Source organism: Lactuca serriola, chromosome 4 (assembly GCF_051521515.1).
Source record: "Lactuca serriola cultivar US96UC23 chromosome 4, Lser_US96UC23_V15, whole genome shotgun sequence".
In the NCBI taxonomy this organism is placed as follows: domain Eukaryota; kingdom Viridiplantae; phylum Streptophyta; class Magnoliopsida; order Asterales; family Asteraceae; genus Lactuca; species Lactuca serriola.
Genome location: NC_136411.1, coordinates 288,681,332 through 288,695,515, shown reverse-complemented (window position 1 = coordinate 288,695,515; position 14,184 = coordinate 288,681,332). Strand labels below are relative to the sequence as shown.

Here is a 14,184-nt window from a genome sequence, read left to right as displayed (position 1 = left end):
AAATTTATGTTTTTACCCTAAGTATGTTTTTCAAATTTGCAAAAAAAAAAAAAAAAAAAAAAAAAAAAAAAAAAAAAAAAACACCCCTTAAGTTTACAAATCTTACATGTTTTTATCCTAAATATGTTTTTCAAATTTAATATTAAAGTCCTTAAGTTTGTTAAATTTTGTCGGTTTTGTCCCTGAACATCTACTATTATAGGTAGCAAGGGCAAAAATGGAAAAAAAAAAAAAAAAAAAAACTTTGCAAATTTTAGACATTAAGAAACAAAAAATCGTCATAAGGACAAAAACCAATAAAACCTGAAAAACTTAAATACTTTTATTTGAAAAGCCCTTTTAGAGGCTTTTGGGAAAACTTTTTTAAAATGATTTTTTAAACTTTTGACTCTTTCAAAAATCTAAAAATGTGAAAAGTTGTTTGATAATTATAAAATATTTTTTAGAATGATTTTTTAACAAGAAGAAAAAGTTATGGTTTTAAAAGTCAAAATTTAAAACTTTTGGTGACTTTTGACTTTTTAGCATTTGCTCTTCAAAAAATTAATGAAAACGCATGTTAAAACTTGTTTAAAAAAAACTAAAACTATAAGTAAAAGACCTTTTTATTGAAAATGACTTTTTAAGCAAAAAGCAATCCCAAATACCCATTAAACTTCCGTAACTTGTGAAATCCTCTTTAATAAATGAATGTTTGTTTTGCCACATGTCAATCTCTCATTAGTTTTGACATTTGTCATTTTATAGTATTTTTTAAATAAATATTCTCCATTTATCAATTTTTGATTTGTTTCAATTTTTATAATTAAAATCATATAGTTATATATATAAAGTATATATATATGTAAAGTATATATATATATATATATATATATATATATATATATATATATATATATATATATATATATATTAAATTACAATAAATATTTTTATTTCTTAAAATTGAAGTAGTACGTTAAAAAATATTTTTTATTTTTGTTTTTTTTTTTAAATCGAGTGTAATACACTGTTTCACACATAACGCATAATATGAATTCCAGGCGTTAATCGATGAATGGAATCAAAAAACCGTAGGTGATTGCCAGTGAGGTTCGATGAGCACGTAGCGCCTATTATAGAAATGGAATCACACAGAACAAAGTCGTACTTTTTTGTAGAATCAATACAATTAAAATACCCACTTCGAAAGAGGAACAACAATCCATAAGTGAGAGAGAAAATCCGATGGGCGGCGGCGGCGGAGGCGGAGGCGGTGGTGTCCGTGGAATTCTGCTGGACAGCTCTGTTATTTTGGACTCCACCTCAAACGACAACGAAACTGCATCACTTCGCTCCGGAGTTGACTATTTACTTCGCAAGCTTCGCCATTCCAACATTCCGACGGTAACTCTTTCTCTCCGGCCACTCTTCTCCGTTTCTCTGATTTCTCCGATCTTTTGGTGTGCATGCAATTCTTGTACTCTTTTACCAATTTCATCTTTTTAGGTTCTCTGACATTATTCCTTTAGATTGCTTGAAATGTAATGTGGAAATACCTCTAATTGTCTCGATAACCCATGGATTCTTTTGTGAATCCATTACTCCTTGTTCATACATTCATACCCATGGAAACAGTGACGAACCTGGGAGAGTCGCTACTCCCCCCCATCCAGTTCTTCCAGTTCACCTTTTGGTTAACAAAGATCTTTATACGATTTATTCCCCAAACTAATCAATTTGTAAACTTCAATTGATCGATCATTGCGATTTGAGATATGAGAATTCAGATGTTGAGTTGCTTAAAACCACTCTTAAACCTTGGATACATCAACAACCAAGCTCATGTGTAAGCTTGCTTATTTCATCTTTTTTTGTCAGCATTTTAACTTTCATCTTTCCTTCTGTACAGGGAATATGTTATGCAGTAGGTTTTCCAGAAGCAAAGGTAATAATACTGTATCAAGATGATTTTCATGAATCGAATCTTTTATATATTCTGTAAGGAATATAATAAGTGGGTTTCATATTCTTATTGTAGGTGAGCCTTCTTGAGAAGCTGATTTGTGAATTCTCATTTGAGAGATTCATCTACAATCGATCTTCCATAGATGACACTGTAAATGTGGTTTCTCAAGCTTGGGAGAACAATGGTGGGAGTATTTTGCATGTGGTTTTAAACAACTTTGAAGGGATTCTTCCAAATGCATCTAATTTTGGTTGGATGAATGTTGTTGTAAGTAAGTAACTAGACTTTCAAAGAAAGCTCACTTTAATCTTATATTAACACAAAGTCTTTTTCTTTTTTCAACTGAATGAAATGTCTGAATGTGAGTAAATGACCATTTTACCCTTCTGAACTAATGAATTGATCTAGATGGTGATGGTGATGGCTTGAGTAAAGATCCAACCGGGATTTGTATAAAGAAACTAGAAGAGTTACCTATGATAATATGTGAGTTGAATAAAAAGGTAATATTTATGTCTCTTTCCACATTTCTCAATAACAAATCTCTTGTACTTTTTTGAAGTCTATATGAATTCTTTGGTAGAGGAGTTGTTTAGATTGTTGTTCTTTGTTTCCATTATTTTGAATATACAAAAAAAAAAAATCAAGAATTATGTTTTTCTTTTGTTCTTTGCTTTCAAGTAGTCAAGTGAGGATAATGTGGTTGTGGGTTATATTATGAAGCCCTCTCGTGAAGCAGATTTTGCAAAGGTGAGATATTTTTCATTTTTTTTTTATAAATTCTAAATACTAAGAATGACTTTAAAACTTTAAATGTGCATTTATGCAATACCATTTTACCCTTTTCCTAGTTTATGCAATAAAGGGATTTTTAGAGAAAATTTTATAAAAATTTGTTATTGTAACTTTGAAAACTAAATAATATCATCTTTTTGTTTTCAGAGAGGTGCATTTCCACTAAACCCTACCCAAAATGGCTTGATATTTTTGCCTCTCACATTTGATCTCCCGATTTTATCACAATTGAAAAAAGTGGACATTATTATCCATAAAGCAACCGATGAAATTTCATCAATTGAAAGAAGCAATTCTTGTAATTCCTCTAGTAAGATCATTTACACCACAGGAATGCTGGAATTACAGAGGTAAACTTTATAAGTATTATCAACTTGATATGTATATGTATATATAATTCTTAAGATTTGACTTAATCTGATAAGCTATATATGAGTGTTACTTTTGTTTTTTACCTAATACAGATCAATTTATGTATTTTACAAATTTGCCCTCGTTTTAGGTGTATACGTGAACTTCCAGATTGTTGTGTGATCGATCCATTTGATAACATTTTTCCAGTTGTGGATCGATTAAGAATTCAAGAAATCTTATTAGGATTGGTTGAACTTAAAACAGAAAGTCAATGCAATATCAGAGGACCTTATTTTCTAAAGGTTTTCTACATTATTAATATTTTATATATTATCTTTCTATGCAATGTATGCATGATAAATTGTTTTAATTCACTCAATATTTATATGTTTTCAGGTTGATAATTTTGAGGATGTTGAATTGGAAAAAAGGCTCCATGATGCTAAATTATGTCTACCAAGTATTGTAAAACCTCAAGTTGCGTGTGGTGTAGCTGATGCTCATAGTATGGTAATATAAATACTATTTTTCATTAAATTATTTAAAAAAAAATAATAATTAAGAAAACGACCTAATTGCATTATGTATATGAACAGGCTATTGTCTTTAAAGCTGCTGATTTCCCAGGTTTAAATGTTCCTCTTCCAGCAATTGTGCAGGTATGCCATTTAATTTATTGGTTGATAGGGGTAAATTTGGTATTATCTTTTTTTAGGGTTCCTTTTGGGGCATTGTACTATTTTCACTATGTGTGCTTATTATGTGAATTGAAATTACAGGAATATGTGGATCATTCATCAACTCTTTTCAAATTCTATGTTTTGGGGGAAAAGGTATTTTACGCAGTGAAAAATTCAACACCAAATGCCAAGATCTTGAAGAACTTAACTGAAAGCAATCAATTCAAACCTCTACTATTTGACAGGTATTACATGATATATTGTTGTTTCCAAAATCCAAAATTGATTCAAGAATTTGATTTAAATTACCATTTTGTTACAGTTTAAAATCTCTGCCTACTGATGGAAACAAGAAGCCTTCAGAGATGAAAGAACAGAATCTTGATCTTGATCTTGTTACTGATGCTGCAAATTACCTTAGAAGTGTTCTTGATCTCACAATCTTTGGCTTTGATGTTGTTGTGAGTCACCCTAAACCCTAAAATGAAAAAAGATTTGCAAAATTGATCGATTTTGAGCTGAAATTTGAAGTACAATGATAATATTTGAATCTTTATTTCAAAGTTTGATCTAATCACACTCATTTTTTTATCATGTTAAAGCCTACTTTTGGTTGAATTTGTTGCATGTTATTAATATTTCAGATTGAAGAGGGGACACGAGATCATGTTATTGTGGATGTAAATTACTTGCCATCATTCAAAGAAGTGGCTAATGATGTTGCAATTCCTTCATTTTGGGATGCTATCAAGATGAAGTATCTTTTGTTTAGAAAGAGAGAGAATGAGAATTGTGTTTGATGGTTATATAATGTGTAAGCTAGAGATAAAGATGATTATTAATCTTTTGTTATTTGAACCTTTTTTTGAAAAATGTCATGTTGTAGCCACTAAACAGATTGAAAGCATGTTATAACAAAGAATCACAATACAATTGTTGTTTGCAATCTTGTAATGAGTGCTATTCTTTGTTTATAAAGTGTAGTCTTGATGTTTAAAAAAGATTTATGAACATGATGCAAAGGAAACTCATATATAACTAATTTATGGATAAATAATGTCGATTGAAAAAAGTTTTTGTATGAACAAAGATTGTTGCTTATTTTGGACCAAATTAAGAGGTCTAGAATAATCCTTGTAAATGTAAAATTAAAATTAAAAGAACAAAAGAAGACATTCTCTACTTTTGGTCAATATTTCACAAGAAATTACAAACACAAATGCTATTATAACATCATACTACTCTGTACCTAACAATTACATCAACAGAAATGATGTTTGGGTTGTTAGGGTTGTTAGTTGGGATTATCTGGTCTTTGCTTTCTTGGCGATTCGATCATTTTGAAATGTTTTTCCTCTTTTGTTATGGAGCTTTCCCTTTTTCAACTGTTCTTTTTTGTGTTTTTTCCTATTAGGGTTTCTCTTCTGAAGACAAGATAAATGAGAAAATGATTAGATGTAAGAAATAGCAAAATACTTTCATTGATTTGTTTGTTATAGCATTAGCATCCTATTTATTATTTCTTCCTATTACAGCATTGCACTTTGAAAAATACAATGCTTTAATAAGAAAAAAGTTCAAAGTACAATGTTATAGTAAAATTGAATAAAAAAATCAATGACGGCAAATTTGTATAAAGTTAGAACTTCATAGGAAAAAAATTAAATGCAGGAAATAGCGACGTACTTTCATTAATTGTTTATTATATCATCCTACTTTCATTTTCCATATTACAACATTGTATATTGAAAAGTCTACCCATTTATAGCAATTATTATATATACTATTATTTGGCTTTCAAACTTTAGCCACAACACTTTTCTATATTGACAGGTTGGGTACCTACTAGGTTTCAGACTTTGACCACAACACTTTCGTATATTGGTAGGTTTTGTCCTTAATTGTCATGTATGGTCCCTAGACTTTTTGGGTTTTAGACTTTGGCCATAAGAATTTCGTAAATTGGCAGGTTTGGTCCTTAGAATTTCGTATTTAGCATGTTTAGTACCTCCGCAAAGCGGGGGTAAGATCACTCTAGTTACATCTAAATGCAAAGCAATTTTCACTACTATAATGGAGTACATCAACATGTCTTACAATGCGCTTTTTCATGCTCATGTATAAGTCCATGAACAACAACTTGTGTTGCGAAGCACTCGTCTCTCCCGGTACCGCTTTGCAATCTATACACGCCTTACGGTCCCATTTTCGCAAAAGGAGGTAGTCATTTTGACTATTATACCCTTCATTGTGAAAGGTAATCAAATGCGCATCCCTCTTTTTATAAAAGGAGTTTGCAACCACCAAATCGTGTGCAGTTGCAAACTCTAATAACCTATGTCCCTCATCGTTCCTAGTACCAAATCCAAAACCACCGTGCACTGTCTCATATCCATCCGCCTTTTTTCCTATATGTCCATTGAAGTCTCCCCCTAAGAATATACATTCATTCATAGGTATACCTTTTACTATATCATCTAATGATTCCCAAAAACTCCTCTTTATCGAATCTTCTAGAGTGGCATTTGGTGCGTATACGCAGACGACGTTCACTATCTTTCTCTCTACGGCTACTTTGATCGCAATGATCCTATCGCAACATCTTTTAACTTCTACTACGTTGTCTTTGAGGTTTGTTGATATTAAGATCCCTACACCGTTTATTGCGTTCTCTAGTCCTGCATGCCACAACTTATACCCGTTACACTCGAGTGTAGCTTCCTCCCCCTTCCACTTGGTTTCTTGTATGCATGCGATCTCCACTTTCCTTTTTCTTAATGCATTTGTCAATTTCAATAACTTATCATTCAATGTTCCAACATTTATGGTGCATATTCGTACTTGGCCTTTGAGATGAGGCCTTTTCGGAAGCTGCTCAAATCAAAACCAATAAATAAAGCTATTAGATGGTAAACAATAAATATTAGAAGGGAAATGTTGAATGATATAAAGAATAATTAATAAATGGTAAATAGTAAATAGTAAATAATAATTAAAATACGGTACGTGGTACGTAATAGATGAGACATAAAAATATGTAACAAATAATAAGTAGGTAATACAAAATAGATGATAGAGACTAGCAAGTTGTAAAAATTTAATACGTAATATATAGTAGATGTTAAATATTAAGTACTAAGTAATGCATATTAGTCGGTTAAAAAGGTTAAATTTTAAATAATAGATAATAGAAAATATTAAATAGTTAAAAGGTGCTATCAAATAATAACTAAAAGCAAAGGCTCATACAGGAATAAATAGATCGGCAACTTCACAAGCCAATTGAGCTTGTTTTGCATGTAATTCCTTCATTTCCTACAAAATAAAAGCATATTTTAGTTTCTCATTTGATTGTAAAATGTGATAGATTTCTCAACATACAATGCTTTAATAAGAAAAGAAATTCAAAGTATAATGTTATAGTAAAATGAAATGGAAGCAGGATGACATAATACACAAATAAATGAAAGTACATTGCTATTTCTTACATTTAGCCTTGAGAAAATGTTGGCATGCTTGGGAAATGAAAGAAATAGCAACGTACTTTTATTGATTCTTTATTATAGCATCCTACTTTGATTTTCCCATATTACAACATTGTACTTTGAAAAATCTACCCAATTATAGCAATATCATTCAAATACAAAGCAATTTTCACTGCTATAAATGAGTACACATTTACAACAACCTCTCTTGCAATGCGCTTTATCATGCTCATGTATAAGTCCATGATCAACAGTCTGTGTTTCGAAATGCTGATCTCCCCCGGTAACACCTTGCAATCTATGCACGCGCTAAGGTGTCGTTTTCGCAAAAGAAGGTAGTCATTTTGAGTGTTTTTCCCCTCACTTTGAAAGGTAATTAAATGCGCATCATTCTTTTTAAAAAAGGAGTTTGAGACCACCAAATCGTGTGCAGTTGCAAACCCTAGTAGCCTTTGTCCTTCTTCGTTCCTAGTGCCATGTCCTAAACCACCGTGCACTGTCTCATATCCATCTATATCTTTTCCTATATGTCCATTGAAGTCTCCCCCTAAGAATATACATTCATTGATAGGTATTCCTTTTACTATATCATCTAATGATTCCCAAAAACTCATCTTTTTTGACTCTTCCAATGTGGGATGTGGTGCGTACGCAGAGATAATGTGCACTACCTCTTCCTCTACCACTACCTTAATCGATATAATCCTATCAAAACATCTTCTAACTTCTACTACATTGTCTATAAGATTCTTTGATAGCAAGACTCCTACACCATTTACAGTGTTCTCGAGACTGGCATACCATAAGTTATAGCCATTACATTCGGTGGTTTCCGCCCCCTTCCACTTAGTCTCTTGTATACAAGCAATGTCCAATTTCCTTTTTCTTAATGCATCGGTTAGTTGCATCAACTTATTCTCATCCATTCTTCCTACATTCAAGGTACATATTCGTATATGACCGCTATCACTTGTTATTTGAGGCTGCTCAACCGAAAATCCAACACCAATAAATAAAGTCGTTCAGATAGTAAACAATATATATATATATTAAATGGAAAATATTGAATAATAAATAATCATTTGAGTTATGAGGCAACAAAAAAGAAGTGGTTTGAGAATGATGTGATTTACCGAAACAATCTTATTTTCAAGGAGCAAGGGAAAAGGAAGATCCAATATTTGAATCCGAAATTTCTATTTCTAACTCTTGGATTTTGATTAGGTGTAAAAATAATTTATAGCAAGATAGGCTTAAGAGTAATATATAACCATATATATAAAATACTTCAAAGGTGATAACAAAAATAATTAAAAGTAAAGGCTCTTACAGGAGTAGAGTGACCGGATAGTTTTCGTATATAATTGAGTAGATTTTCCAAAAGAATTAAGAAAATAAATTGAAATAGAAAGAAATAAAAGTACATTGCTATTTAACGTACCTTACAACGTAACATGGATGTCTCTTCTTCCTTGGATTTTTTCACACTTGTGGGATAGTTCTTCTTACGATCCTCACGCCACTGCTTAACTTCTTCATCCATGTAATTAAAAGAGCATACTTTTCTATAAATGACAAGTTTACCCTTATTAAAAACACAAGCTGTATTAAGCCATTCTTTCTGTATTAAGTCAAAAAGATGCATTCATGTATAGCTTATTAGATTGAATCGTGTGTTCATTTATCATGTTGTAATTTAGTTGGTAAAATACAAGTAAAGAACTACAAGTTAAACATTGAAGGGCAAAGAAATTACTTTTTTTTAAATTTAGTGGAATTTCGAGGATGCGAATTTACTGAAGCATTGCTCTTACCCTCTGATATTTAAGAATCAAAACGAATAATGATTAGTGAAAGAAGTGCATCAACTAACTATGAGGTGTTGATCTTTATTCATATTGCAAATGCACAATGTTGTAATAGAAAAAAATAAGAGTATAAGTTGGTGTAATAAACAAAAGTATATTGTTTTTTCTTACATTTAACCTTTTCTTAAAATTAAAAACTAACTCTATGCAACAAAGAAGTGCATCAACTAACTATGAGGTGTTCACCTTTATTCATGTTTCCATTTTTGACATGTTTTGCATGCTGAAACTGGGATTTATATCTGCACACACTTGAGCTTTATGCAAATTAATAATTCATTTAGTGAACAATGAAAAAGAGATTATGAAGCTTATTAAGAATAAAACATACCCTTTACATGAAGTGTGATTCTTTTTATTTCCTGTGAAGTTCTTGGGTTGAGACAAAGTTCCTTTTTTGTCTTGTTGATAGCATTCTGAATTTAAAGCGAATATATTGCTCTACCACAAAAAAATCTATCATGTTTTCTACTACTTATGGATTATCTCAACAAAATCCAGCTAATTTAGCTTCAGATTCTATAAACAAGTTGTATGACAAAATAGATTTGTGACTCATATTCTCTTCTAACATCAACTTCATCTTTTGTAGATGGTATAGAAATCAAAGACCTTAGCTAATTACAAGTCAATAAAGCCAATCAACTTTTAGCATCAATAACTTGATGAGTTTTGTATGCCAGAAAGAAGTACAGACTACAGACTACAGATAAGACAAGAAGAACTGATACCTTAAAATTTGTGATTGTAGGAGAAGGAGTATGTGCTTTGACTGAAGTAGAAGCATGGAGTGAATATAAGCTCCCTTGCTGTGAAACAAATCTTTGTTGTCCTTGATTACCATGACGAATAGGGTCATTCATGGGGAAATTGTGACTTTGGGGTCCCACACCTTGAGAAATGTGGTTCTAGAACATGCAAAATTACCAAAAGCGAAATAGGCATCATTAAGGTTTTGTAGTTTTGACTTTTGATATAGACTATAACCAAAACAACACAGCTAAATATGCATATGCAACAGGCTACAAACTTCAACTCCTATCGTTGTCAAAGACCATATGTAAAGACTCTTTTGTGCTAATGCCCACAATGGAAATTTGGACATTCTCACTTAAATTATCTCTTCACTTATACCATCAATAGTTAACTGATTACCCACAAGCCACCTGATGCTAAAAATCCCATTTGTTACATCGAGTAAGGCAGCTAGAAATGCTAAGAGACTAAGGATATAAAAATCTTTCAAGCACCAAAAACAATCCGTTTTTTAGTATCAACATGAAGAATACATAGATTATTGCACACCAAAAAGCTGAACATAACAACAAAACTGATACCTGTAAATTATTGGGAGTAGCATGGAAGTTGTGTGATTTCTGTGTTTGAACTGAACCAGAAGCGTTGGGTTGAAATTGGTTCCCTTGTAACTGCTGAACCATATTAGACAAATTGACATCCATCGTTGGTGAATGAAATCTCTGTTGTCCTTGATTACCATGTTCAAAGGAGCTTCTACTGAAATTAGACATGCCAAATTGCTGACTTGCAGGAAATCCAGGATTTTGATGACTCGTTGTATTCTTATTATGGATTTGGAACATCGGAAAATTGCCAGGATGATATTGGGCATAATTGGGGTTTTGTAATTGCAATGGTCTACCAACATTTTGGTGGTATACAGGATGATTCATGGAGTTATTAGCAAAGAACTGGCCTTGTTGTTGAGAAGAATTAAACTGCTTTGGAGGAAAGGGATTGTAATTGTGCTGTGGATTGAATCCACCAATACCGTTGGGGAATTGATCCGTAGGACTTCGCAAGGGAATGGGCTGATTAGAGAAATTCATGAAACGAGATGGAGCATCAATTGGCCTGTTATTGGGATATAATCCTCCAACACTACCATTGTACGTTTGCTGATAAATGAGAGAGTTAACCTGTTCATCATTTAATACATTTAATTAGCTCACCATAAAGATAAACTTCACATAAAAGTTCATAAGAATACGTTCGAAAACCGAATTGCAGTTATGTTTTGGGAGCCGATGGAGTAATCAGCTAGTTAACAATATGTTCGAAAAGAAAAAGTAGAAAGGGAAGCAGAGTACCTGTTGAAGTATGGAAGCAATTGTTGGATCTTGATTGGAATTATGATGAGGATTCATGATCAAGTACACTGTGGTGAAAATTTCATAAACCTCGTTGTGATTGTTCTTGAATGAGGTCCTTGGACGACGACAAACCTTACAAACTGAAAAAGAATTGCAAGGACGAGCGATTTGGGAGGAAATGTCGAAGTATGTGAGTCTGAAAGAACACGTTTACTTGATCTTGCCCTATCAATCACATATAAGATAAAAGAAAATAAATTAACAAGAAAAAGAAAAACTGAGGAAATGATTAACTTCCGAGGACAATATTCTGTATAGTTTTTTTGAAAAAAAAATCAAAATCATTCGTATTTTTAGAGGTGTAAACTAACCAAGCTGAATACTATCAAGCTCGAAACTTGGTCCGACTAAAATACTCAAGCTCGAAACTCGGTTCGAGCCTTGATTTTAAGCTCGAGCTCGAGCTCGTAAAATACTCGAAAGTCTCGAGCTCGGCTCGGCTCAACTCGACTAATATATAAAAAAAATCAAAATCACTAAATTGAGTAAGAAATATTAAAGATTTCACATGTAAATGTCCAAACTAGGTCTGTCGAAAATAACCGAAACCCGTTCTATGTACCCAACCCGTTCCGAATTCGGGTAGAATCGGTCGGGTAAAGCGGGTAACGGGTATGAATATTCGGGTAATAGGTTAACCCGATAATAATATAGGTCGGGTTTTATATATAAATATTAATTTTCGGGTATACCCGAATTCGTTTTTTAAAATAATACATAGTATATTTAAATATTAGTATATCCCATATCTCATATATTAGATAGGGTATTCGACTATTGGTAACAGGAGGCAAAAGCACGCTTGAAAAAAAAAATTAAAACCGTTCACTTCTTCACGATCGACACAAACAAACACAGGCGCGCTCAATATTTCTTGTTTCGAATTCCGATCCTCAAATACGCAATTCTCAGCCTCCATCTTCGTTATAGGCTGAAAATTCTCCTAATGCATATTCTCACTAGTTAGGCATCATCAACATACATTATACAAAAGTAACAATGAAGTGGTGCAACAGATTCTAGTTTTGAATCCAATATAACCTAATTAGAGTTATTTAATCCAATAATAAACATGATAAATTGTTGTAGCTGAGATTACAATATAATCCAAAATTAGTTGGATTCAAAATATGTGTGTTAAACATGGGGTTAATTTCCTCGAGATTCAATAGACTAGAATGACATGCGTATGCTCCTCAAAATACTCACATACCTTTGGCTTCTTTAACTTGAAACGGAATTTGCTACCCAATTTTTTTATTAAACTAACCGAAATGCAAAAATAAAAAAATAAAAAAATAAAATAACATTTTTGGGTATACCCGATAATTACCCGACCCGACCTAAAACCCGAATACCCATAACCCGAATTACAATATAGGTCGGGTATCGGGTATTATTTTTTTTAAGAAAATATCCGCTCTACCCGACTCGTTTTACCCGAAACCCGAAAATTTTACCCGATCGACACCCCTAGTCCAAACTACCAAAAAAACCACTATTAATCACTTAATATCAATATAACATCAACAATATATGTCATAATGAATAATTATAAAGAAATCACATATATATATACATATATATATATATATATATATATATATATATATATATATGTTATAAATGAACAATTATAAAGAAATGGCATATATTTAAATTACACTAAGCTCGACTAAGCTCGCGAGCCTTACGAGTTGAGTATTTTTGTACTCGAGCTCGGCTCGATTAAAGTCGAGTCAATTTCAGTCTGGATTATCGGTCCTAGATGTACTTTTGTGTAGGAAAAAATATTTTTTCCTCTCTCCCGAATTCCGAACTTGGTTGTTATTTTTGTCAAAAACAATTTTTTTCAACTACACATTATATTATGGTTAGATTACTCAATTTCCTTAAATTATTTTTATCAAAAACATGTTTCAAGCTCTTGTGATTTGTAAAGGTTTGGAGTTTTACCCCGAACAATAATAATGTCTCTGTATCTTCAAGACATTTCGTAACAAACTATAGAATCTCGAGTTCCTTCCAGAAGGACTAGGACGGATCCTTCGTAGAGCAACTACTTAATTTTTTGTAAAAATCTTCTCTTATTATTCAAAACATTCAAACTTTTCACTTTTTTGGGTCAATTTTGTAATACCTTGTTTCGAGTCGTTTCACCATTTGGGGTCGTGATCTTAAGATAAAGTATCAGGCTTCGTCATATGGGGGAAGAGAGGCTTAGGCCCATTTGGATGTAGGTAATGTAGCTATGTGAACCAAAAGTTTGGTTTATGCCTTGGAGTCAAAGGGTAAAATGGGAAAGTAGTGTTTCAGAGTTCTTTTATGAAGTAAGGATTTTAGTTCGATGTGTTTTAAGTCAAAAGTAATTAGATGGGCTTGTAGAGCTCCTCAATACCTTTCTGTGGATATAAAGATCGTCAAAAACGGAGTTGGAACGAAGAAGTTATGATCATTAGAAGTTAGGAAGGTTTTTTAACTTAGTCTAGTACGTTGGGCGTAATAGGGCATCCCTGGTATGTTGGGCGTATGCGATCAGTGCTCAAACCCTATTTTCTTGGTTTGATCCCCATTTAAGATTCTTAACTCCCCAAAGCCATTCCATTATTAGGCTCCACCTCTCCAACACCCTCCCTTGAAAACACTAACCCTAGTTTGAGCCTTTTGAGCAAAAGAAGGTGATCTTGAGTGCTTTGGAGTGTTCTTAGTGCACCTTATAGAAGAAGGAGCTCTTTGGAGAAGTGTTGGTTGCATTGGGGCTTGTAGATCCAGACTTTGTTCACCTTGATCTTTCTTCTTGAGGTATAAAGCTTGAATCTTGATGATGCATTTGTTAGATATAGCTAGTTTTGGGTGTTATGAGCTTTTAGTCACTTTAGTGCA

General features: G+C 32.4%; 2 protein-coding genes across 5 annotated transcripts; one reads left to right on the top strand and one right to left on the bottom strand.

Moving 5' to 3' along the window:
- The first annotated feature begins 1,025 nt into the window (after positions 1-1,025).
- ITPK4 (inositol 1,3,4-trisphosphate 5/6-kinase 4) lies at positions 1,026-4,726 on the top strand. Its single transcript, XM_079034638.1, has 12 exons — positions 1,026-1,386; positions 1,892-1,927; positions 2,021-2,219; positions 2,357-2,451; positions 2,633-2,698; positions 2,891-3,093; positions 3,246-3,399; positions 3,494-3,607; positions 3,694-3,756; positions 3,877-4,022; positions 4,100-4,238; positions 4,422-4,726. The coding sequence occupies exons 1-12, from the start codon at positions 1,228-1,230 to the stop codon at positions 4,575-4,577; spliced, it is 1,530 nt and encodes a 509-aa protein (XP_078890764.1). The 5' UTR covers positions 1,026-1,227; the 3' UTR covers positions 4,578-4,726.
- Positions 4,727-4,905: 179 nt separating this feature from the next.
- On the bottom strand, positions 4,906-11,468 carry LOC145097128 (uncharacterized). Of its 4 annotated transcripts, none has more exons than XM_079034634.1 (11): positions 11,239-11,467; positions 10,468-11,067; positions 9,862-10,038; positions 9,462-9,571; positions 9,317-9,387; positions 9,019-9,079; positions 8,704-8,827; positions 7,466-8,245; positions 7,027-7,092; positions 5,875-6,648; positions 4,906-5,201 (listed from the first exon to the last, which is right to left on the bottom strand). In XM_079034634.1, the coding sequence occupies exons 1-11, from the start codon at positions 11,293-11,295 to the stop codon at positions 5,082-5,084; spliced, it is 2,940 nt and encodes a 979-aa protein (XP_078890760.1). In that variant the 5' UTR covers positions 11,296-11,467; the 3' UTR covers positions 4,906-5,081. The 4 variants fall into 4 exon arrangements, with proteins under 4 accessions (XP_078890760.1, XP_078890761.1, XP_078890762.1 ...); XM_079034635.1 differs by having other exon boundaries at positions 9,317-9,381; XM_079034636.1 differs by having other exon boundaries at positions 9,317-9,372.
- Positions 11,469-14,184: the final 2,716 nt, after the last annotated feature.

Excerpts from the sequence above, each read along its gene's own strand:
- ITPK4 (XM_079034638.1), top strand. The coding sequence starts at position 1,228 with ATGGGCGGCGGCGGCGGAGGCGGAGGCGGTGGTGTCCGTGGAATTCTG. Across the intron at positions 3,094-3,245 it reads GGAATGCTGGAATTACAGAG|GTGTATACGTGAACTTCCAG; the intron begins GTAAACTTTATA and ends CCCTCGTTTTAG. Across the intron at positions 4,023-4,099 it reads AAACCTCTACTATTTGACAG|TTTAAAATCTCTGCCTACTG; the intron begins GTATTACATGAT and ends ATTTTGTTACAG.
- LOC145097128 (XM_079034634.1), bottom strand. The coding sequence starts at position 11,295 with ATGAATCCTCATCATAATTCCAATCAAGATCCAACAATTGCTTCCATA. Across the intron at positions 11,068-11,238 it reads TTGCTTCCATACTTCAACAG|GTTAACTCTCTCATTTATCA; the intron begins GTACTCTGCTTC and ends AATGATGAACAG. Across the intron at positions 5,202-5,874 it reads TGAGCATGAAAAAGCGCATT|AAGAGAAACCCTAATAGGAA; the intron begins GTAAGACATGTT and ends TCTTGTCTTCAG.